Consider the following 25,420-nt stretch of genomic DNA (forward strand, 5'->3'; position numbering starts at 1 on the left):
TGGAGGATTAGGATGACAAGAGCTAAAGGGTGTGGAGGATGTTTTTGGAGGAATAAAAATGTTTCAGAATTGATTATGGTGATAGCTGCTTAACTCTGTGAATATACTAAAAGCCATTGAATAGAACACTTTAAATGGGTGAATTGTATAATGTACGCATTTTATCTCAGTGAAGTTGTTACCAAAGAAAGCACTTTCTACTGAAATTGCCAATAAATTATAACAGCTCTAAACTACTTAGTTGAAACTTGTATTGCCAATTCTTATTTTCTCTCCTCCCCTTCTACCTCTCCGTTCTCTATCTCCTTCTCTCCCTTTCTGTCATTAGAAATGTTGCATAACAAAGTTTAATTTATTTATTAAAAAGGATCATTGTAATGAAAATTAATGGAGAACACTGACATGAAGATAATTTCCCAATTTCCACCCTCATTGGTAATTGTGTACGAACAGGTGGAGATAACACAACCTTGAGAATGTGTCAGTACTTGATAACTAGCACACAGGCTTAGATTGCATGATTTTGAGAAAGCAGAATCCTGAAACAATATAAGGGCAGTGAATGTCAGAACAAGTAGACCATATATAACATACGTTAGAAAGATGCTATAGATAAGAAATGGTCTTTAAGCGATGATTTCTGGCATGTGCCACAGGGGAAAATGGTATCAAATCTACACAATAATCGGATTCTATGGAGTGGCTCCTCTATGAAGAATTTCACTTTATTCTCTGTGCCGGAGACCTTGACCCCACCCTGTGTGTGAAGTAGGAGTCTGCTTTGTGAAGGAGCGCCGAATAAGACGATACCCATTATTGAACTGGGATCCAAACATCTGAAGCTTATAACCAAGCACAATGGTGAAGGCTTCTTATCCACGTTTCTAATTAAATATTTTTTTCTGCTTTTTAGATAAAGGGACAAAGAAATATAGGACTTACTTTTCAGGTTTTTCAGGCTGCTCTGAAGTGTTCTTTTTAAGGTAGAGGGATGTAGTTTTGTTTAATAGCGGTGCTTCAGGGTGTGTTCTCGAGACCATGCTCCTGTGTACAATAGCATGCAGATGTCAGAGATGCATTAGGGGCTGAAATAATTCATTTGTTATTTCTAATGAATAGTAATAATTTATAATTTGTACTAATCAAAAACCTTTCATCCACAAAAACCAACAAGCTTTACACACATTATCCTTTCACCAACCTCTGAAGTAAGTGTCTGGCAAGTACAATTATCCCTAATTTGCAGAAGGGCCAAGATAGAGAACATAGCACAGAAATAGTTATTGATGTATCTGCAGCTTCAAATTTATATTTTGCAAGTCACTTTGAACTTGTTTTCATTAGTTATTTTGATGGTCAGGGAATATAATTTATACTGACCTACATAATGGATATCTCTACCAAGTGAAAACTATAAAATTCATTTATCCAGATGTGTTTGGTATTAACAAATGTGAAGAAGCTCATATTTGCCAGCACTCATGCCATTTGGGAGATGGATGTCCATTCTGTGCCCCATTGGTGTCTAGCCCAGTGGTACCTGCAGTCCCGGCTGATGGAAGCAACCGTGGTGGCACCGGGCTTGATGCAAAGCTGTCAGCACATCCTAGATGGTCCTCTGGTCAGTGAGTGATGGGGATGCAGGTGAAAAACACAGCAGAGCGGGGATGGCCTATAAATCACTGTCTTTGCCTCCAGACCCATCACCACCGAAATAGCTAAGTTAATCTTGAAATAATACAGCTCTTATCAACTTTCTTTCTTGCCACCAAATCTGTACCCTTGATCCTGGAGTTCAGGGCTCTCCATAAAAAACATTGAAAAACAGATTGCTTCCAACTCCCCTGTAGAGTTGGTTGAGGAAAAGACTTGGATTAATTTAACCAGTCTTCTCTCACTCCAGCCCTTGCGCCCACTCTGCCCCCCCAGAAAAAATAAGGTCAGAGCTGACCCTGAGAAAATGCATTTAGCTTGTAGACTGCTTTTGAAGACAAAGGGAGGGAAAATTCCATTTTTAGTTCCAGGAACTTCCTTAAACCTAGCGCAGAAGACTTCCCTGAAAATCCAGCTAGTTCAAATTATAGACAAAGACACTTATGTACATAGGTATGTACCTTGCATACTGTCTTGCATCAGTGTGCATGCACGCATGCGCACACACATACACACTCACACACAGCTTTCTCTATGCTTGGGAAGGCTTTTTACAGGAGTTTCTATTCCAGTAAACCATGTGAGATGCATCCAGACTTTCTCTTAGGTTCCAATGACAGACAGTGAAGCCTACATTTTGCCATATAAAAACTGCGCATTATTATCAGCTTGCTTCAGAGCCATGTCCGTGTTGGTCAGAGGACTCCTGCATCCTGTGCGCTCAGGCAGCTGAACCAGTCCTTCGTGTGGATTACCAGTGTGGGCTGACAGCTTGCCTCCTGAGCGGCAGGAGTATCCTTGGCTCTAGTTAAAATGAATAGAGTAGTAATGTCTTACCCACTATTTTTCTTGGATGATAATTGGGTCATTAGGGAAATTGATTAAAAGGAGGGTGAATCATTAAAAAGAAAAGGTTTGCAAAACCTTTTTATAAAACATACACATACCTTCTTGTGCCAACCTTTGGATTCAGGATCAGTGTCCTTTTTTTTTTTTTGATGATGGACCTCCCCGTAGAATGCTTCCTTATCTTCCTTTCTTAGCACCATAGGGGTTAAGAGTGCACAACCTGGCCCTGACTGGTGTAGCTCAGTGGGTTGGGCATTGTCCTGCAGACCAAGGGATCGTAGGTTCGGTTCCTGATCAAAGCACATGACTGGGCTATGGCTGGATCCCAGGTTGGGGGCATGCAGGAGGCAACTGATCCCTGTCTCTCTCACGCATTGATATTTCTCTCCCTCTCCTTCTCCCCCTCTTCCCCTCTCTCTAAAAATAAATAAATAAAATCTTAAGTGCACAACCTGGAGCTAGACTCTTCCTTATGGATTCTGATTCTGCCCGTTATTGGTATTGTGATCGTGTGCGTGCTGTTTAATCTCTCCGTGCCTAACTGTCCTAATCTTTAAAATGGGTGGAATAGTACCTTCCTTATTGGCTCTTCAGGAAGATTAAATAAGTTAATATATATAAACTGCTTAGAACTGTGCCTCGTACAGACCAAGCGCTAAGTGTTTCCCATTGTTATTATCAATGATTTCCAGTGTTGGCTTCTTTAAAATCAAGTGAGAATTTAAAGATGCGTGAAGCAATCTGAGCATTGAATTTATCTAGATTTTTATTTCTTCCTAACCTTATTTGTCCTTTTTCTTTTTATTTGTGGTAAAATACACATGACATAAAATTTCCCGACCTAACGCCTTCTGAGTGTACAGATGAGCAGCATTAAGTTCGTTGGCAGTGCTGTGCCGGCCTCAGCCCCGTCTGCCTCCAGGGTTCTTTTCCTCTCGTGGAACTGAAGCTCTGTCCCCAGGGCGCAGCAGCTCCCCGCCCGCCCTCTCCCCAGGTCCTGATCGTCACCCTTCCCAGGCTTGTGTAGGGGCCTTGCTCACATCTATTTCGATAGTTTTTAAACAGCTTTTTAAGTCGAGTTTTCCTAAAACATTCAACTCAATTCTTAATAGAAACAAAATGGTTTCTTTTCCTGAGTATGTGATATTTAATTAAATTTTGTGATTACAGTGTTAAGTACACTTGGTCTAAATAGTCTTGGGAACAAACACAACTAACTTGGTAACCGTAACCCTCAGTTGGTGGGAGCAGAAGGGGCAGGTGTATCGGCTGGCGCCGTGGGCCCTGGGGCGCTGTGGGCAGCGGCACTGCGTCTGCCGGAAGGAGCGCTGTGCATCGCTTAGTCTGGGCCGTCACAGCCCCTGTGTGGTTTCCCTTCTCTGCACCAGGGCGCTTGTCATTTTCATCATCTGAAACACCGTCATACTTAGTTCTGGATGTCTAAATTGTGCCCATTTTTCAGTGTCCAGTCCAGGTGCACTTCCTCTATGAAGCCTTCCCCGTTCTCTTCCCACCCAGACTTCTGAAGCACTTCACTGTACCCCTGCAGTGGCTCCTAACACTTTCTGTCTTGTGCCATTAGTTGAGTTCCCCAGGAGCTAGCTCCGGATCACGTGTCTTTAGATTTTGCGTATCATTGGTTTAGTGTTAAGCCTGTAGCCAGGACTCAGGCTCATGTTTATTGAATTATTGCCTTGCCAAGATGGGACAAAGAGAATGAGAAAAGGAATCAAAGTATTGGAGCACTTTATAATTAACAAAACCCGTATATGTGTGTGTGTGGGTGTGGGTAATTAGTACTTACAACGTGCCTTTTTTGGCATTTTTACTGTACCTGCTTTGCAGATGAGGAAACTGAAACTCTTGAGAGTTAAGTAATTTGTCTAAACCAAATATTCTGACAGCACCGCCAGCACTCTTGGCCCAGTGTCTCAGCATTTCATTGTGGAAACCACTCAGTTTTATTCTTCAGAGTGTGTCTTTGGGCTCCTAAGTTAATTACTGACTGTCACCAAAGATCTGCTAATCAAGGCAAGGCTAAAAGATTCCCAGCACCACTCCAGTTACAGCTGGATTTGGATCTCTAGGCAGCTGTTGGCAGCAGTAGCTCAGCCCTGACCCTTAGCTCTGAGGCTTATGGGGAGAGAGCATGATGTTGCGGAGTCGGACCCTTGACCCAAACTGCTGCGCTCTGCCGCCTCCTGAGTGATCTTAATTAGGCAAATAATTGGAGCTCATTGAGTCTTGGTTTTCTCATCTGTAAAATGGATGTGATAATACACGGAGTCGTTATATGAAGATGTCATAGGTAATTAATTATATGAAAGTACTTTGTGATCTATGCAACTATTATACAAATCTAAACTATTGCTATCATTGACCCACACTTACAGAGTAGCATTCAACTTAAGACACAAAAAATTTCAGTGCAGAGTTTAGGTTAATGTAGAACAAGTTATGTTAAGTCCAAAACTGGGACCCTGGTGTTAGTTACCATAGAAACCCCCTTGGGACATATACCCTTCTAATGTGGTGTGCTTGGCATTAGTGTCCTGGACTGATGAATTTTTGCTCAGGGCCTAATTTCCCTTCATAGGTTAAAATAACGACAGGCAAAGGCATGTAGTCTAGGGAAGTGCTCCCTGTTTCTGATTTGGACTAACTGGACGTCTGAGAAGCGTGCAGTTGCCATGAGCAGGGTCTAGGGGTCAGAGGAGGCTATGGTAGAGCTTAGTGTCAAGAAGACTGGAGTCGCACTCTCTGGAGTCATCCCTGACCCTTCAAGACTAACTTTGCCACCGCCCCCCCCGGATGGGCCCACAGAGCTGGGAGCATACCCCTCCCTAGCAGTAGTTGCTATATTCTATAAGTTCCTGTTTATGTGTTTCTTTGTCTTCCTGGACTGTGAGCTCCTTTAGGCTAGGAACTGTCTTATTAATTGTTGTATTAGCTTGTATTATTGTGTTTTAGCTTATATTATTGTATTGTATTATTAATTGTTGCACCAAAAGAGTGCCCAGAGCTCGTGCTAGCTGCTCAGTAGGCACTTGTTGAACGAACCCCTGGCCTGGTGGTTACGTCCTCTCACAAGCCCCGCCCAGAAGGGCAATGAGGCAGGAGCTACAGCGAGCTGTTGCGCTGTTGTGATTTTACGGCTGTGTTCATTGAATTAATTTAGACCAGTGCTTCTCAACGCTAAGAAGTTATAGTCACTCTAGGAAGCCTTTTTGGCCATTTATTTCCTAATTGTGTCCCCTGCCCCCATTGAAATTTAATATCACAGATACTACCATGTGGTAGTGTGTATGGTGGCCTGTTTGGAGGCCACATCATTTTGATATGTAAGATGATTTTATCCACCAAGAGCCAATGCCTCCCACCCTTGGAAGTGCTATCACCTGGCTGAGAATGCCTGCGTTAGATTTTATTTGACTAGTATTATTGAATCAGCTGATATTTTAAGAGTTTCTATTTGATATTTACACGGTCAATTTTAAAGTTAAGATTAAGCCTCTGTCACTCATGTTTTTGACATGCTTTCAAGACAAGGCTATTGGATCTTTTTGTTTGTTTCTTTGTTTGTTTGTTTTGTGGGGGGACAATAGGTAAGCAAAGCTAAGACTTGTCCCAGACTGCCAACAGTATTTCGGTTTGGGGCTAAGCTATGCACAAATCTAAATGCTTAATTCATATTTCCATTCTTCTAAAAAATATTTAAGCATAAAGTTATATTTATTGTTAATGAATTTAGACATCTAAATAAGTCAGAGCCATGCTTTCTGGATGATCCTGCCAAATCATTCCTGTTTGGGGTATTTATAAATAATGTACCATGCAAATTGGGAGAATATACTACTACCACTTACACTTAAAAAGCAACTGTAATGTGGTTGATGCGCCAAATGAATAGGCAATTAATATCTTTGGATGGCTTGAAGTAGCTCTTCTGGAAATTCTATATAAGCAGCTACAGTGTTAGCAATGATGAGCATCAACAGAGGTGCCTTTCCCCATCCATGTTAGTAAGAGACGCGAACAGTTTTTGAAGAATATGAAAAAACGTCTGATTTGGTTTTAAAGACCCCTTCTGTTCCCATGATTCCAGGGGTCCTCTAGCTATCTTTTCACTCTGATTTGTAACATATATGCTTTTAGAAAAACCTGCCCTTAGCAGCCTACCCAAAGAAACCCATTTTTGCTTGAAGAGCAGTCTTTGTAGTTCTGTTTGTATTCACCTGGATCCTCAATGTCTTAAAGCGTCTGCCTTTTCATTGGAACTTCATAGTGAAATTCCATTATGACATGACTTATCATTAGTAGCATGTGGATTCGGAAAGACTAGTACTGATATCATAGATTTGATAACTACCAGTAAGTTGCCAAGTGCTTTCCCTTTTTATATCTGTTAATTAATGCTCTCTGCCACATTCTAAGGCTGGTAGGACAGATATTCATATCCCCATCTTACAGATGAGTGACTGTGACTAGGAGAAGTGAAGTGGCTTATACGGAAGATTATGCCTTCAAATATAGCTCTGCTGACTGCAAAGTCAGTGCCCACTTAGCTGGCCCAGGATGTTCTAACCTATCCCTGGAGCCTGCTCAGGAGTCACTGTGGAGAGAGTAGACTCGAAAGGCACAGCCGGCACAAGTAGAAAGGGTGAAGTTGAGTCAGTAAAGGCAGAACATTCCAGCAGTCGGGGCATTCCAGCAACGGCACGGATGACTTTGTGAAGTAGCACGCGTCCTGTCACCTGAGATGGTCACCTGGATGTTGCAGTGGGATGAAACAATGTGGCATTCTGCTGGATGACCTCCTGAGTCCCTTATAATCCTGAGCTTTGGTTTAAAAAAAAAAAATCTTGTCTGGCTTCTCTTCTTTGGTATAGCTGCATTTATCAAATGCCTAATTTCACGGTTTCCTCTCCCAACTTTGCATGAAAAGCGCCCTTCAAGCTTTGTGAACATACATATGCCCAGGACTGACCCCAGATCTCTTGTATCAGGCTCCCAGTGTGGGCAGAGTGAGGGGTGTGAGTTTTTAAAGTTTCACAAGTCATTCTAAGGCATAGGGTTGGGAGCCATTCATCTTTATAGCCCACTGATAAGATACAAACAGGACTCATTTTGGACTTGGTGGTATAATTTAACAACATCCAAGAGTTGCAGTTTCTCAGTGTGCAATTCTCTTTTAAATTTTAATCAGGCCACATAATAAAACTGTTTGTTCTCTTGGCTACAAGGGTACCGTGACTCGCTGCTTGGCAGGTTCATTTTGCTAATATCCTATGACACCTGCCTATCTCATGTAGCGTGGGAGCTGGTGCTGGTCTAGGAAACCGGCACTGATCAGCCCAACCACACAGGTCCTTTCATACACTTTCTGTTCTGAAAAAAACAACTCAAAAGTTGTGAAGGCCAGCCTCCCTGATCAGCAGGTTGGATACAGAAGGTAGTGAGCTGCTCATTCCTAGGCTTATCACCTGTTAGTTAGCTTTGTAGTAGTCAGAAACCTCTAGCAGCATGAAGTAATGGTTATAGTTTATTGTTTTCTTGGGGAATTTTCTTGATCAAGTACTCCACTGGGTTTATAGCACTCCTCTGAGAGAATAATCTCCGAAGGATGTGTCTGTATTAAATATACATCAGAGGGTTATCAATTCCCCACCATGTCTCCCCGTGGTGGACCAAAAAAAAAAAAAAAATTACAATTACCCTAACAGTATTCTACTTTTCAATCAATAGGATGCTTTTTAAAGCTTACGTTTCTCTTTGGACACTTTAAGTGACTGATGAGACAAAAGAAAAAAAGCCAAGATAAAATGACAGTATAGACACTCCTCAAATCCTATAATGAACTCCACAGGGCATCCAATTTTGATGTATTAGGACTTTTTTTTATAATGAGTACATTGTTGGAAATCACATTTTCTATCTGCAGGAGCTGGAGATGAAACTGAGCTGACATCTTACCTCTTTGTAGTTAATTAGCAGGAGAAAAGTAGTGTTTTGAATCTTGTATGGGAAAAGGGAAGTATTAGTCATCCACCTCTCTCCCTCTTCCCTTCAAACACCTGGATCTTTTTGTTGTGCTCTTTGATTTGGTTTAACGGTTTGGATGGGTCTTGTTGGCTGGGAAAGATGAGGGGAGTTGAAGAATGGTTATTATTTAATGAAAAAATAACCATAGCCCACTTCTACGTGCTATCTTGTCCACAGGGTAAATAAAAGAGGCCAGGTCTTTTCTTGCAAACAGTCACTTCTTACCTAGACCCAGACTATAGGCAATAGCCATGCTGCACGTCTTTTGTTATCTCTGTATGAACATTTGTCACCGTTGAATCCCCAGCACTTACTGCAGTGCCTGCAACTTCGTAGGCATTCAGTAAATATTTATTAATTAATGAGTAAATAAAATGTAGTGTTGGCCCATACAATAAAAAATATTAAAGTTGCCCTAATTGTATCTAATAAATACCTTTCTCTGGGTAGTAACTGTGTCCATGCAAAGACACACGACGATGTTTACACAGAATTCCAGGGTTAGGGACAAAGACGCAGAGCAGAGCGTGTAAGTGTGATTCCATTGAGGGGACTGGTCCTCAGGCAGGTGAGTGGTGCTGGGGTCAGCGTGGACACGCATCCAGGTGAAGGCCAGGTACGCGGCAGAAAAATCCAGCACAAAGATTCCTCTGATCCAAATGTACTTATTAGTGTCGGATCATACGCCCAGTCCTACTGGGAAAGCCACCTACCTGCTCTCTCGCCTCCTCTCGCCAGCCCAATGCAGCAACAATCAATCATGCTAAGCTGGAAGAGTTGAAGCTAACCTTTCCCCCATGGGATGGAAAGCTGTGACATAGGGCTTTAAAAATTGGCTAATTTATACCGGGATCTCTTTAAGAACACGTGGTTCTATGGATGACCTTGCTTCTAAAGAGCTGTAGATGATTTCAGAATGCCCAGTTTTTCTGCCCCCTGAGCATGCCCCTGTGTCTCCCCTGGGATGTTTTGTCTTGCAGGGAATGACTGCCCGTAATCTACCCCTCTGTTTCTGTTCACCTTCCTTCACTGTCACTGGGCGAGGCGACAGAGGGAAATGCTCAGGGAGGACATTCACCCTTTTCATTTTTCCTTTCAAGCTGTTTTTGAACAACAATGTGAAAGCACTTAGGCTGCTGTGGATTGTTAACAAGCACGTTTGCACGTCACATCTATTATGCTATTTGCACGAAGTTATGTGAAGAAACAGCTCGAAGTATTTATAAGATATAGCCTTTTATCTCTGGAAACACTAGAAAGTATTTGCAGATCGGCTTCGAGAATCAAATTAGCCTGGCACATTGGCGAGTTCCTAGAGGCGTGGACATTTCTGTAAGTGGTTTCTGGCCCCTTAATCCTTTTGATCATTTGCACTGTGTATTTTTACACAGGCTCTTCTACTTTGGAGAAATAAAATAAAGAAACTTAAAGGTGAATTTGACGAAGGCTTCTCTGCACTGTTTGTTAATGCAGATGGATCTTGAATTTTAATGGTAATAGTTTCTTTTAAACAACCAAGCTTTTTAAGACCGCTCCACAAATAATGTTAGTGCTCAGACGATGTCTGAAAAGTGTTTGCTGGTGAGTGGCTATCTTTCCTGACCCCTTATTGCTGCCACAAAAGAAGGACCTTATCCTGGAAAGCAGTTTTGACAGCCTGGATGTCAATTACCCCACAGCTGTGATTTCTCATCTGAGCCATTGCCTATGTTATATTTTCTGTCACTGGGTGACATCAGGTGTCTACATTCAGGAACCTGGCTCAGGGTCATAGGCTGAGCCCAAGCTTCACCTCCCGTGTAAACGTAGTTGGCTCTTCACTGGATCCTGTCACTTGCTGGCTGTGACACATTGTGTGAGGACTCTTGTGGAGAGGTCTTAGTTTCCTCATCTGCAAAATGGAGACTTTTTGTATCTCTCTTGTAAATCTCTTGTGAGCAATAGTTGTACACCCACATTCATAGCAGCTTTATTCACAATAGCTGAAAGGTGGAAGCAACCCAGGTATCCACCGATGGGTGAATAAACCAGATGTGGTATACACATACAATGGAATATTATTTAGCCTTTAAAAAGGAAGGAAATTCTGACACATGCTTCAACATTGGACAAACCTTGAGGACATTATGCTAAGTCAGTAATTTTCAACTGGTGGACTGCAAGAATTTTTAAAACATGCAATATCTGACTATTTAGTCAGGGGCACTGACCTCTTTTCTCTCAGACTGTCAAATAAACACATGACAACAGCCAACACAACAATAGCCATCTGGTGTGAATGAATCAGAATTATACCCACTTTTTGGTAGATCAGCAAAAAAATACAATGTACTTTTTGGTGTGCCCCAGAATTTCAGTAATTAGTTTATGTGTGCCATGAGATGAAAAAGGTTGGAAATCACTGTGTTAAGTGAAATAAGCCAGCTGCCTCCTCCCCCCAAAATACTATATGATTCCACTTAAATGAAGTACCAAGGGTAGTCGAATTCAAGAGACAGAAATAGAAAGGTGGTTGCCTGGAGCTCGGGGTGGGGAGGGAAATGGGGAGTTAGTGTTTAGTGGATACAGTTTCAGTTTTGCAACATGAAAAACATTCTGGGGATGGTGGTGGTGGTATTGCACAACAGTGTGAATACACTTAATGCCAGTGAGTTGTGCACTCAAAGATGGTTAAATGGCAAATTTTATGTTATATGCAAATTTGTTCCAAGCACTAAAAAACATCAAGTAGGTAAAATGCTGTACCATTTTATCAGCATTCAGTAAGTAGTAACAGCATTTACTAGGGTTAGGACATTATATTCTAAAGGTTACATGACAGTTCATCCTGTGGCTCTCCCATAGCTTATTTCTTTTTGTTGGTTTAACTTTTCAATTTATTATAATACCCTATCATTGTAATGGTGATGGAGTGAATTTTCTGCATCTGCATGTATCTTTTCCATTGTTTGTAGTTATATCTTTGAGATATATTTCCTGGATCACTTGGGGTGAATTAATCTTCTTAGCTCTTTCTACATATGCCAATGGAATTTAAATAGGGTATAGTAGTCATTTACACGCCCCCAGCCACGTGAGGGCGCCAGTTTTACAGACGCCTCATCAGCACTAGGTACACTTTTAAGAAGTTTTACAAAATATAATAAGTAAGAGATAGTGTTTCAATATGCATTTTTTTCTTTTTATCACTAAAAATGTTAGCATTTTTAGTCTTGACTTACATTTATATATTTCTGTATATTGAAAATTTACATCTTTTGCCTACTTCTAATGTAATTTCTATGCTTTTCTTACCAAATAAATTTGTCATGTTGGTAATGTAGTTGCTGTTTTTAATATTCAGAGGGTTTTAATTCATATATAGTTAAATAATTTCTTTAAACATTTCAAAACACAAAGTAATAATATTTTAAAGGAGATCAGAAGTGGTTTTACAATAACATGATTATTATACTTAATGTATCTTCTTCCTACAATTTCCTAATTATTCTTTTCAGATCTGTTAGCATTAAATCTACTTAGATGTTTAACTAACATGGCTATAGTATTTGAATTAAAATTATGTAGACTGACCAATTAATAACAAAATATTAATAACCCCAAATAAAAAGGACATTACAAACATTAGAGCAAATAAGAAATTAAAATTATTAATAAACATGACTTTTTAAATGCACTAATATTTAAATTCATTGAAAATAAAATGACAGGATATTATATTCTAGCTATAAATCAGTAATGATGTAAAACATTGTAATAGTGACTGAGACTGGCTCTCAGATATGCTTCCAGTGGGTGCGAAAATTGCCACTTTGACATTAGGTGTCAAGAAACTTAAAAACCTTTATATATATTGATTTAGAAATTATACTTTATAAATTATATAACTATGGCTTGAGACTGCCTCAGAAATGTGAAAAAATATTTACATATTTACATTCATAGGTAAATGTAAGATTCAGTGTAAGTGCCCAATGACAGGGAATGGTTGAATAAGTAATAATAGTACAGTCCTCTTTGGAGTATTACATAGTCACTATAAATGGTATTTAAAAAAAAAAATACGATGATATGGAGAAGTCCAGTATGCTGGTATGTGAGTAAAGCATGTTGCGGTGGCTACACTGAAACCGATTGTGTGCGGCGCTGTGCGTGTGCATGTGCGTATCTGGTGCACATCCAGAAAGAGATGAGAAAAAAATACACATAGTATTTATCTTATATGGTAGGAGTGTAGGTGATTTTTATTTTCTTTTTTATACTTCCACACATTTTCTAAGTTTCATATTGTTTGCAAATTATTGTTTCTATAATCAAAAATAAAAATAATGAATATATTTCTTTCCTTTTTCTGGATTCATGTCCATTTTGTTCTCTTTGCTTTGATTTATTAGACAGAATTCTGGACAAGAGGTCAGCAGGTATTTTTTTCAGGTTATGGTCCGGAAATTTGCTAGCTCTATGACCTTGTGCAAATCTAGCTTTTACGTATCTCAGTTTTTCATTTGTGAAATGGGGATTTCTACCTTCCCTGCTTACACCATAAGGCAGTTGTGAGAATTAAGGTGAGACCACCACCATATACAAAAACACTTTTGCAAACTGAGGTGCAAGTTCAAGGGATTCCTGAAACCAATGAGGTTCAGCGATTTGTTAGAGCTTCCAGAGCTCACTGAGAGCTGTTATTCTCATAGTTACAGTGTATTACAGTCAAAGGATATGGATGAAAATCAACCAAAGTAAAAGTCGCATAGGGCAGAGACCGAATGGGTCCTGGTGCAAAGCTTCTGTGTCCTCTCCCACGCAGCCAGTGTGTCATTTCCTGGCATCCGTGTGGCAGTCTGCGGAGAGTTTCGCCAGTCAGGAAGCTCATGCAAGCCTTGGTCTCCGGAGCTATTGTGGGGGCTTCATTACATAGGCGTGATTGATTGACTGATTGATTGTCCATGGAGTTGAACTCAGTCTCCAGGGAAACTTATACTGCGTTACCCAAAGCGCCGACCCTCAGTCACATGGTTGGTCTTCCCGGCATAACCAGCCCTGGCCTTACACACTGTTGGGTTGGTGTGGTCGGCCCCACCCTAAAGAAGGACATCCTTATCAGGTATGGTATAGGTTGCCTTCCAGAGGCAGGCAAAAAGCCAGGCATCTCTTTGGACAAGGCTAAATTGTTTACTACACAGAAGTGGTCGACGAGAAATGGAAAACAAATTTAAATAGAGAGATGGCGTTTGTGTGGAGGAGTCTGTTATTTAGTATGTTCTAACTCTGTAAGATAAGGAAGGGTGTGGGTTCCATAGGTGTAAGTGGTACTGCAAATACGTGCTTCACTGATCCACAGAACCTGGGAGACCCCCTTTGAGAATGGGTGCGGGTGCTGGACAGAGAGGTTTGCTACAGTAGTTGTTTACCGCAGAGACAAATTAGGCTGAGAAAGCACGTATCGCCCCACTGGGTGTATCAACCTGACCCTTGCCTCGGTGTTAACAGCACAGCAAATTCTCCCTCCGTTAACAAGTTTATCTAATGTGAACAAGTTATAAGTCTGCACTTTACAGGTTCCTCTGTCTGGCACCGTCTCACTCTGTACTACAGCCGGCTTACTGCGTATAGCATGGGGTGCAGGTAAAAATAAATTGGCTCGTTCCCCACTGCAGAGTTTCAATTCTCAAGCACTATGTCAGAGTGGATCCATAAGGTTCTATGCGGGTGAAATTGGAAAAATGAAAACCAGAGTTTGTTTTATTGTGAAATTGAAAAAAAAAAAATCAGAGCACAATGAAGTCATCATCCTCAGGAAGCCTGCAAGATGACAACTGTATGCTTTTAGGGAAGAAGACCCAGGGACAGAGACTTAGAACAAAACCATCAGCTAAAATACAATTATGCCCCCACCCTTCCTTCAGAGGGAAGAATTTTAGTCTCAGTCTGGTGAGGGTTTTTTGAAACAAATAGCTTGTCATAAATTGATGTTGTCAGTGAATTTTGGTTTTATGTTTTGTTTCTTTCAAGGAAAAACTGGCCATGCAGAAGTAGTTCGAGTGGTGTACCAGCCAGAACGCATCAGCTTCGAGGAACTGCTCAGGGTCTTCTGGGAGAATCATGACCCGACCCAAGGTAGATGAGCGAGCCAGTATTTAATTATCTTACTAATTACAGCTGGGATAATTAGTGTTTGAGCTGCATGGAAGAGATGAACCTTGAAGTCACACAGGAGCTCAAGAATATGATTGCAGACATTTATTGACGGAGATGAGGAGGGGCTGGGGAGAAAAAGGGTGAGAGAATAAAGGCACAGCCACAGTCGGTGCCCCTCCCCCCTTTACAGCTGTCGGGGGTGGGAAAATTCCCACAGAGAAAGACACCAGACAATAGAGATTCGTTCACCTTTATTATTGCATTATTCCTCCTTAATGCAGTCTTTTGTCTACAAAATTAAAGTGTCTTTCTAGCAGCTCCAAAGTTTTCTGATATATGGTCCCTTTATTTCCCTGAATTTAGCCTTTCTCATCTTTTGACGTTATCAGGTTTTGTTTTTTTTAAATGTCTGTGGATGATAAAAAAAGAAGAAGAACATAAAGGTAAAGTGCAGTATTCAGTGGATCCACAGTGCTTGCATTGTTTAAATATTTCATTTGTCTTCTGTGAAATTTGTTATATGGAGATATTAATATATTTGGGCTATAAACAATGGTGGCCAGTAATTTTATTTCAATGTACACACAAACAAAAATCCCATGTTGGCAAATATCATTGTAATATTCAATAATGGAGCAATTTCCAGATTTCATCCTAACAGCCTTGCAAGCACTGCCCTGCCAATGTGATGATCTGATATTATGAGGCTTATGAACTGAAAAGTCCTATATAATAGATGTGATTTTCACAAACCATGTTCATTTAGCAATCAGTCTATTTAACAAAAATATTTCCCTTTAGTGTCAGGTTTTTGTGTAGTGGGTATGCCGTGGTGGCTGTTTCCTGATGAATGGATGTGTTTTTCCAAATATGCATTGTGCTTTGTAGTGGAACCCTAATATGATTCAACAGCACAGGTTAGTGGGTTCTGAGTTATGGTTCTGAGAACCTGCCAGTATCAGTGATTTGCCAAGGGGCAAAGGTCAGAGCTGAGACAAGAGTAGCAAAAGGATAAATGAGCCAGGGCAAGGCAAACCCAGGATCCAGGCGAATCCACCAGGGCAGGCAAAGGCCTAGGAAGGAGGTCAGGAACAGGTTTTCCATTCTAGTGAAGTTTGGTTTGACATGGGGGATGGGACAAGTCCCTGGTGGGGGAGCAATGAGGTGTAGGATGAGGGCAATAGAGGGCTGGTAAGGTAAGTGTGCCATCAGGTGTCACTCCAGTTAGGACCACCAGACTACTGTCATAGCATATGAGAATGGCAGGCCTAATGCCTTCGACAGGTTTGGCTCAGCGGGAAGCTCTGTCTAGTGAGCACCATAAAGGTGACGGCTAGGAGCTCAGGCTGGTAAGCCTTTGACCCAGATGGAGCGGGTTCCTCTCGAAGCCAAGGGCCGGGCAGGATGCTGAGAGCTTCCAAATTCTCAAGGGAGACACCCTTGAGAGCAGGAGCTGAGGTAAGTCTGCAGTCATGTAGGAGACGGGCTCCCCACAGGTCCACAAGGCTGGATATCGGCCCTTTGGTCATGCCAACCATAATGACATGTTCGATAGAAGCACCTTATGCCAAGCCCAGGTAAAATTTTGGAAAGGGTGAAGTAGGTCTGTCATCTACTTTTCTCTCCTTACTTCTCTTAACTTCTTACCCGTTTTATCATATTTTTACCAGTACACCTCAGTTAACTAGATCACTAGTACTGGCCCCTGAATCTCAAGGGGGAATTCTACCTTAAAAAAGAACCATAAACAAACTGCATGGTCTTTCATTCTGCATATTGTATGTGTCTCAACTGTGCCTTAGTCCTTTTTGAAATTCTTGATTTACTCTCTGTGTTAATTTGTTATGGCTGCAATAACAGAAAATCTAAGACAGGTTGGTTTAAACAACAGAAACTTATTTTCTCACAGTTCTGGAAGCTGGAAGTCAGAGATGAAGGTATTAGCGGGGTTAGTTTTACCGTGGCTTGTAGATGACTGTCTTTTTCTCTTTGTCTTCATATGATCTCTCTGTGTGCACCTGTGTTCTAACCTCCTCTTATAACAGCACCACTCAGATGGAATTAGGGCGCACCCAAATGACCTCATGCAGTCTTAATCTTAAAATACTCTATCTCTAAATGAGCTTACATTGTGAGGTACTGGAGGTTAGGGCTTCAAATCATCAATTTGGGTAGTATAGAGACACAATTTAGCTCATAACATTGTCCAATCATATATGAGGTTGGTGTACTATTTTCCCAGAGGTATTTTTATTCTAATTAGGGGTTCATAGACTGGGAAAGGCTTTGGAGGTCATCTGATTAAACTTTAGCTTCAAATCTATAAGCCAAAACATGAAGTTGTTAATGATGGGATTTAGGGGTGATGGAGTTGTTAATGATGGGATTTAGGAGTGATGGGATTTCATTGTTGAGGGACATTTTTTATACTGATATTTGGATAAATTACACATGTAGGAGAGTTTCTCAGCCCTTGCATATATATATATTTGTTCCTGCTTAGAATAGTGCTTGATGCAATATACAATATACACAGATACGCATATTAAATCACATATTTGGTCTTCACCTAAGTAATTATTATAATTACTTTTTTGAACAGTTCAGTGTGATGGGCCATGGTAACAATCCTTATCTGCCTGCAAGGTTTCCCATGAGCCTTCTGGGGAAAAAAAGGTCAAATGAGCAATCCCATGACCCAGGCCTGGCCAATCACAGTATCTTGTCCTGTTGTCAGCAGGGTTTGATCCAAAGAACAGACATGTGACTCAAGCAGAACTAGTTAAGAGTCCTTCCCTAGGGCTCTTGTGTGAGAGAAAAAAGCGATCTCACTTTTCCGGGGATTCCAAAGTGATGGGGCACAGTAGGTGGACAGAGTCTGCCCACAGGAGAAGCAAAGGAGGAAGATGAGCGGAGACACTGAGAGAGGAGTAGTGGGAAGAGAGAAGCTTCAGGTGACTGTGGGACCCTGAGACTTCATGTTTCTACAGCTCTTCCTTCAGTCTTGGACCTTTTTTTTGTAGCATTCCAAGCAATGAGAGCTACTAGGTATCCTCTTTTTTTTTTTTAACTTAAGCTAGTTTGTTGCATTTCTTTTATTTGCAATAACAAAAACCCTGTATAATTCCCTTATTCAGCTTAATCATTGTGCTCATTATACTCAGTAACTGTTAGTTTACCACATTCATTTGGCTCTACAAATCAGGTTTAAAGCCATCTGGTTAGCAGTTTTACCGTTGACTCAGACATGGAATGGAGAACACTAAAAATTGTTTCTGGAAGACTGACTGGGGGTTTGATTAAGGGATTTCACGGTAATGTAGAATTAAGAATTGGGCCCTGACTGGTGTGGCTCAGTGGACTGGGTGCCAGCCTGTGAAACAAGGGGTCGCTGGTTCAATTCCCAGTCTAGGACACCTGCCTGGGTTGTGGGCCAGGTTCCTGGTGTGGGGCGCACAAGAGGCAGCCATACATTGATGTTTCTCTCCCTCTCTTTCTCCCTCCCTTCCCTTCTAAAAATAAATAAATAAAATCTTTAAAAAAATTGGGTTTAAGATTTGAGATATATGGCCTGAGAATATATTATAATCCATATCCCCTGTCAATATTTCTAAATTACTGTGAAAGACATTCATTAGTGACATGTATCTTGTTTCTGCTCTGTTAGCCAGGTACTCTGCTAAGTGGTGCTAAATCACTGAGAGGTCTGGAATAAGCAGCATTATCCAGCCTCTTGGTTAATGCACAGGGAAACCATATTCCTATCAGAAGAAAATAGTTTAATTCCAACATACGGAGATCCAATGAGCATTCAGATAAATGTGTGTAAGACCAAAATCCAAAATATTAACCTGAAATCTTTAAAACAAGTATATGTTAAAAGTGGAACCTTAAAAATAAAAAGCATAAGCCCAGAAGAACTCTGGTATCAATAGATTCATCATTCCCAGGGAGCCCTAAAGTTCTAAAACACGTCATCACCTGTACTGTTTCTGAGGCAAGAATTTGAAGCTCGCTCCCTGAATGATGGGGCATGCAGCCGGAGATAGCTGGACTGCACGTGAACTTGGCCATTGGACCACAGCTTCTCGATGCGCTATTTAAAGGCACATGATGACTCTTGTGTTTCCCAGTGAAAGGTGGCCCAGAAAAGAAAAGCACCCAATTGAGCAGAAGCGGTACATAGAGGCATGTAAGACGGGTTGCTCTTACTCAGAAAATGGACATTTCAGAAGACAGCAAGCCCCTTGTTGGGTTTGGTAGACCCTGGTCTGTGAAGCAATAGCCCATTCTACATTCTTTTTCAGAAACAAGAGTGATTCCTAAACTGCTTGAGGAATGCTCTTGCCTATACAAGAATTGTGTCATCAGAAAGACACAACTTAAGTAAAAGGTGAGAAGGTATTGACCTTTGATGTAAAGATATGCCCAGGAAACCCATGATTCTCCACAGAAATATGACTCAAGAGAAATGTATTTTAATGAGCATGTTGAAAGACTTTAGTACCTTGTTTATAAAATCATAAGGGATTTGAAGGGGCCACTTAAATTTTTTAGTTATAATTTACTTCATTTTGGGGAGGAGAAGCAGTCTCCTGGAATGACATTTGCAGATATGGGATCCTTGCTAATGTCAAGTGTCTACTGTAGAAGAAACAGCAAGAATTTAAGCTTAATTAAAGTCTGCTTTATTAAATCAGATCTTCATGGCATAGACTAGACAGAGAATATCCTGCATGTTTTCACTGCTTCAAGGTGCTGAAGGTAGCTCTCATGGTATCTGTCCTGATGGGAAGAAGGAAGCCTCCACGGTCTGCCCTTCTGCAGGGAGCAAAGCTGATGGGAGAGCTATGAGAAAAGTGCAGGCTTTTAAAGATAGAGGGTAGGTCCAGAGATGTCTTATTGCACAGCCAGTGTGCAGTGAGTTCTGAGGGAGTGCCACTCGGTGGATCAGTGCCTTGTAAAGTAACAGGCCTAATAGCATCTTCATACATTTGGCCAGTGAATGGGATAGTCTTTTCTCTTGATTTACAGATTACCACAAAACTTGTACTTTTGCTGAAGTGTTCAGATAACACTGTTTAAACTAATGTGTCCTGTTCTGCCTATCTGCCTATCTTTCCTATTCATGGGAGAAATAAACTTCCTCCAGGCTTCTAAGGGTAGACCTGAGCATGCCCATCCCTGACCTGGCAGCTTCCAAGCCCCCCTGCTCTCCAGGCAACATGGCAGAGCCTGAGACTTATGTTTGGGTTCTGGCCCCAACCTCTCCCCAGCCCCACAACCTTGGCCATGACGCTCATTCGTTCCAAACCCCTGTTTCAGCCCTCCTCTCCCTGCTGAGGATACAGGGCACAGACTCTGTACCCTGGGCGCAGCCAGAAGTGCACAAGTGCACGGAGAAGCTTTGTTGCACTTGATCCCATCAATCTGACTTCTCAGTTCCAACCTGTTTCACCCTCCTCCATCCTGGGGGAAAGGATCACAGTGTTAGTGTCTGTCCGTTATACCTATCCTTCCATTTCATCCTTACCATAACCTTTTGAAGTGGGGTTCATTGTCTTTATTTAACAGAAGAGAAGAAACGAGGTTTCAAAAGACCAAAAGAGGTTCCAGAAAGGTTCCAAACAACTTGCTTGATGTTGATGGCAATATTTGGGCCCAGCCCTGTCTAAAGCTCAAGTCTATTTTCTTTCCCCTGCACCAGAGTGGTCCAAGCTTCCTGACTGGAAGTACCTCTTCCAAGGAAAGATGTTTTCATGGATATCCCTGTGATATAGGTTTGGCCCTTAGTATCTTTTTTAAAGCACATATATTAAAAATGCTACTATGGATTTAATCACACTTTAAACTGAATGCTTATTTTATAAACCAACACAATGTCACATACCTCTGGAAAATGGAAATGGAAATTCTTACACACATAATGTGTTTCACAGCTTCTAGGCCACACCTGCTGTTCAGTTGGATTTTGGACCTGGTATAGCAGCTCCAGGCCTTCCCAGGGGACTGCTCCAGTGCCCTCCTGCAGGGGCAGTGGACTTCCTGCAGACACCTTCTGGCTGAGACTACCCACTGAGCCCACAGCAGCTTCCCTGCTTCTGTAGTATTTGAATTTTAGCTGGATCTGCCTCTACCAATAACAACTAAATTTCTCAATCCTTATGGCTAAGCTTTGGCCATGCGTCAAAATTTTGACTCTGCGGGCATGAATACAAGTGATGATGGGCAACTTTTGGGTTGTGTGCACTGAGAGGAAGGGATGTTCTCTTCCTCCTCCTCCTCCCTTCCCACAGGTTGCCTGTGGTTGTAGTGGTGAACCGTCTGGGCCACCGAGATCAGGGCCTTGCCCTTGTAACTGAGGAGCTATGACAGAAGGCTCCTGAGTTACCATCCCAGGCTGGACTCTTCATACAAAAACTGTCTTTTTTAAGCTCCTGTTATTTGGGTTTATTTTAGGCCTTTTTTTTTCTTTTCTTTTCTACAACAGATAAACCTATGTCCTTACTAAAATAGCCTTCAACTCTAAGCTGGTGATGGACTCCCAGTCACTCTTTTGAAAATCTTAATGAAAATGCTCCTTTAGTTAGGACAATGGTGGAAAGAAGGGGAAGGGACTAGACAAAGAACATGTATGAATGACCCATGGACATGGACAACAGAGTGGGAATTGACTGTGGGAGTGGGGGATGGGGGGTGGGGTGTGTGGAGGGGGTAAAGGGGTAAAAACTGAGACAACTATAATAGAATAAACATGATTTATAAATTAAAAAAATTAAAATTAAAAAAAAGAAAGAAACAAGTTAAAAAAAAATGCTCCTCTAATTAAAACACCTTTAATGGTATCTGTTAAGAGTATGGACTCTGGGGTTAGAGGAGATATGGCCTTATCAGGGCTGCTCTGCATTAGCTGTGTGGCCTGGGAAAGTTAGGCAACCTCGCCAAGTCTTGTTTCTCTCTATTTCTACTTGCCTGCCCAGGGCCTAGCTAGCATCGTTTCTCATGTGACTGCTACAGTAGCCTCCTACCTGACCTGTCTTGCCCTTTCTCAATCCATTCTCCATAGTGACTTGTTAAAAACACAAAACAAAGTACGTCCCTCTCCTGCTTAAAGCACAGAGCTGTTGCTCATTCTCTTTGGGATAGTAATATAGACGGTTTACAACGGTCAGCGTGGCCAGGGATTAGCTGATCGGTGCCTACTTCTCCAACCTCAGCTCCTGCCACTCTGTCTATCCTTCCCCACCCCCTTTCCCTGCATTTCTGTTACTGTGGCCTTTGTTCACTACATTCTTAGAGACACAGCACCTTCTTGCCTTGCGGCCTGTATCTACTGCTCAGTCTGCCCACAGCCCTTGGCTCCTTCGTTTTCTTCAGCTTAACGTGTTCTGTCCTCAGAGAGGTCTTCCCGGATCCACCCTAACTAACTAAAGCGGTCCTCCCCAGCCCCCACTCCCAGGTCTCTCCATCACTGCACTCTCCTTCCCTCCCAACACATCACAGGGTAGAATGACTTGTCTGTGTACTTGTTTAACTATCTCCTCTGCTAGAAAGTAAGCTTCCTATTAAATATTTTCTTATTGAACCATTAATGAATGAATCTCAGTTTCTCCATCAGTAGAAGAGTTTCTGTCCCGTAAAGGTGTGCCAGAGTGTTTGAGGCACCATAGCCTGCGGGGCAGAGCCCAGTGCGGGACAGAGTGGAAGCCTGCCACATGGTGTAACAGCCGCCGGACTCGCCCTGCCTGTTTAAGAGTTGTGGAACCTGCTCCTGTTTATTTGCCTTGCTCCTTCCTAAACCCCAGTATTTATCCCCTTTTCCCCAGCAAATGTTCTTAGTACTTCTGATCATCGCGTATGTGGTTTATACAGTTTATCCTCAGCTGACTCCTCAGTATCTCCTTCCCTCTCATACCCACATCCCCTCCCACAGAGAGCTCCTAGTTGTCCTCTAAAAGCTTAGTCTGCCTTGCCCAGGGGGCCACACTATCTATGGTGTCAATTCTCATGGGGCCCAGGACCACAGAGCTGGCCTGCTGCCTTAGTCCTCAGATCTGTGAGTAGGGGATTAATGTGGCTCTCAGCCCTTGGCTGGAACTAGAGACACCCAAGGTCTCTTTGCCTTTCAGTGCCCTTCAATCCTACATCCCGGCCTCCTCACTCCCCATGAAGCATCACTTTAGGTGGGTTGATTCTCATGCGGCCCCAAGTGAATGAGGGGTGGATTGGTCCATTCCAGCTTGAGCAGGTTTGTTTCATAACCTCTTTCCAGGTGCACAGTGGAGGAGAAGGCCCCCCGCCTTCATTGTCTACTGGGAAACATTAATTGGAGAGAGAAAAATCCTATTTTCCTTCTGTTTCTCATCAAGTTGGCAATTAAGAGTGGTGTTCATATATTTGAACTTGCCAAATTAATATATGAACTTTGTTGTGCTGACCCCTTTAAGTTGTTTTTTTAAAATAAGTCACCAGTTTTGAAGGACTATCTTTTTTTCTTTAGACCATGTACCAGAAATCTATCATCTGCAAATAATTAGACAGTAGAAATTATATTGTATTGCTAATGAGCAGATGTGCATAGCTGTAGTGGAGGAACAGCTGCACACATCTAAAATGCAGAAACGGCCCAAACCCGCATTATGAATTCAGAAAGGGACTTCTTTCTTTTAAGAGTTTCAGAAACAGAAAAAAAATGAAAGAAAGAATTTAACCGATATTTTCCTGTATTAATTGTTCTTTCCTTTGCTCTTGTCCTCGTATAACATTATCGTACATGTACGTAGTATCTTTGCTATTTGCAAATGTGCTATTTGCACCTTCAGATCCCTCTTTCATAAAATAGTATAGGACTTATATTAACATTTTCCCCTTGCCTTTGTAGTGCTGTAAGGGTTTAAGGGTTTGGTGCCTCCAAACTGAATGAAGGACCCTTCCCTACTGGGCGTTTTTTCTGGGCTGGGCATGGTGCCAGGTGTCTACATTCATGTGTCCCATTTGATTCTTAAAGCAGCCCATGAGTAGGTGGTCTTAGACCCATTTTACAGATGAGCAGACAGGCCCAGCCAGGTGAAGTGATTTGTCATGAGCCAATTAGCACATTATGGGACAGAGCTGGGATTTGGACTAAAGGGCACCATTCCAAACCTTGTGTTCTTTCCATCTCTAGTACATGATCCCAAGCTGTTACGCGGTGCTTTTAGCTAACAGAAAACACAACACCCCATGACTGGAAACAGTAGCATGTTATCCAGCAAAGAATTTCTGTCCTCATAAACTCCTTATAATATCCATTAAGATTTTATAATCCTGTTAAGGATTTTTGAAGATGAAGTTCAAATGGGGCTTTTGAGAACTTTCAGCCAGGAAGAATTTCACGTATTTTAGATAGGAATGGTTAAGTTGTTTAAAATTTGAATAAATTACTGAAATGATATAAAATCAATAAAAAGACAGGAAATCAGAAGAATTACACTATTTCACATAAAACAGTACTACTAAATTAGAGCAAAATCAGAGCTGATAATATTGGTAGGAACTACAGCTTCCAGGTGCCAGAAATGTCAGGCTAGGTTATTTAGATCAACTTTCTCATCAAAAGCAACTAAAAATTTTGGATTTGATATAAAAACATATTGAACATGTCACATCAAATTGCTGACAAAGTGATTAGGAATTACCAAGTAAAATTTGCCAGACAGATAAGCAGAAGACTAAAATACCATTGTTCTAAGGAACTTGCCAATCCTAGAAAAGTTGAATTCGGGGGACCTTATTAAAGGTGTAGAGGGCATGGCCAATACAACTACAGCACTTGACCTCTGTACATATATTTAACACTGTACCCTACACCTTCTTAATCACACATGGAACATGTACTAGGCCATAATGTCTCAGTACATTGCAAAGGGACTAAAATCATAGAGCTCATGTTTCTCTTACCAGAATGCAATTATGCTAATATTGCATATAGTTTCTTTGCTATTTGCAAATGTGCCATTTGCACTTTCAAATCCCTCTCTCATATAATACTATAGAGCTTGTATTTAACATTTTCCTTTGCCTTTTTAGTGCTGTAAGGATTTAAAGGTTTGGTGCCACACACATCTCCAATTATGTGTGATAGTGCTATTATGCTAGCAAAAAGATATGCAGAAAATCCTCTTATGTGAGAAGATGAGAAATTTTCTAAATATCTCATGGATCAAAGATAAGTAGTATGGGAATTAGAAAATATTTTGAACTGACTGGTAATGAAAATAAGATATATCAAAACTTACAAGGCATAGCTAAAGCAGTTCTTAGAGGGAAATATAGAGCCTTAAATTTATATATAAGAAGAAGAGAAAGACAGAGCTAAACAGCTATCCCAAGAACCTACAAAACTGACAACAAAATAAACCAAACAGTGAAGGAGAAAAAGTAATAAAGAATGGAAATAAATGAAATGCAAAGTAAATGTGTAATAGAGAGGATTAGTGAAACCAAAAGTTGATATTTCAGAATGACTAGTAAGATTGATAAAACCTTGGTACATTGATCAAAGAAAAAAATGAGAAGGCACAAATATCTAATTCAGGAATTAAAAAATGGGATATCACTATAGATAGGCAACTTTATATCAATAAATTTGAAAAGTTAGATCAATCAAATTCCTTAAAAATAGGACCTTAATAAATCTAGATAGGCCTATAATCAATTGAAATTGAATCAATATTTCAAAAGCTTCTCATAGAAAATC

General features: G+C 41.2%; 1 protein-coding gene across 4 annotated transcripts in view; it reads left to right on the plus strand.

Moving 5' to 3' along the window:
* Window positions 1–25,420, plus strand: part of MSRA (methionine sulfoxide reductase A) — a 337,486-nt gene that overhangs the window by 209,403 nt on the left and 102,663 nt on the right. For all 4 annotated transcript variants that reach the window (XM_054576035.1, XM_054576034.1, XM_054576033.1 and 1 more), the window contains one exon: window positions 14,557–14,661. In XM_054576035.1, coding sequence (XP_054432010.1) covers window positions 14,557–14,661 — 105 coding nt within the window. The remainder of the gene's footprint in view (window positions 1–14,556; window positions 14,662–25,420) is intronic.

This window comes from Pteronotus mesoamericanus, unplaced genomic scaffold (assembly GCF_021234165.1).
Source record: "Pteronotus mesoamericanus isolate MK-2021 breed Mesoamerican mustached bat unplaced genomic scaffold, CSHL_Meso_final contig_32, whole genome shotgun sequence".
In the NCBI taxonomy this organism is placed as follows: Eukaryota; Metazoa; Chordata; class Mammalia; order Chiroptera; family Mormoopidae; genus Pteronotus; species Pteronotus mesoamericanus.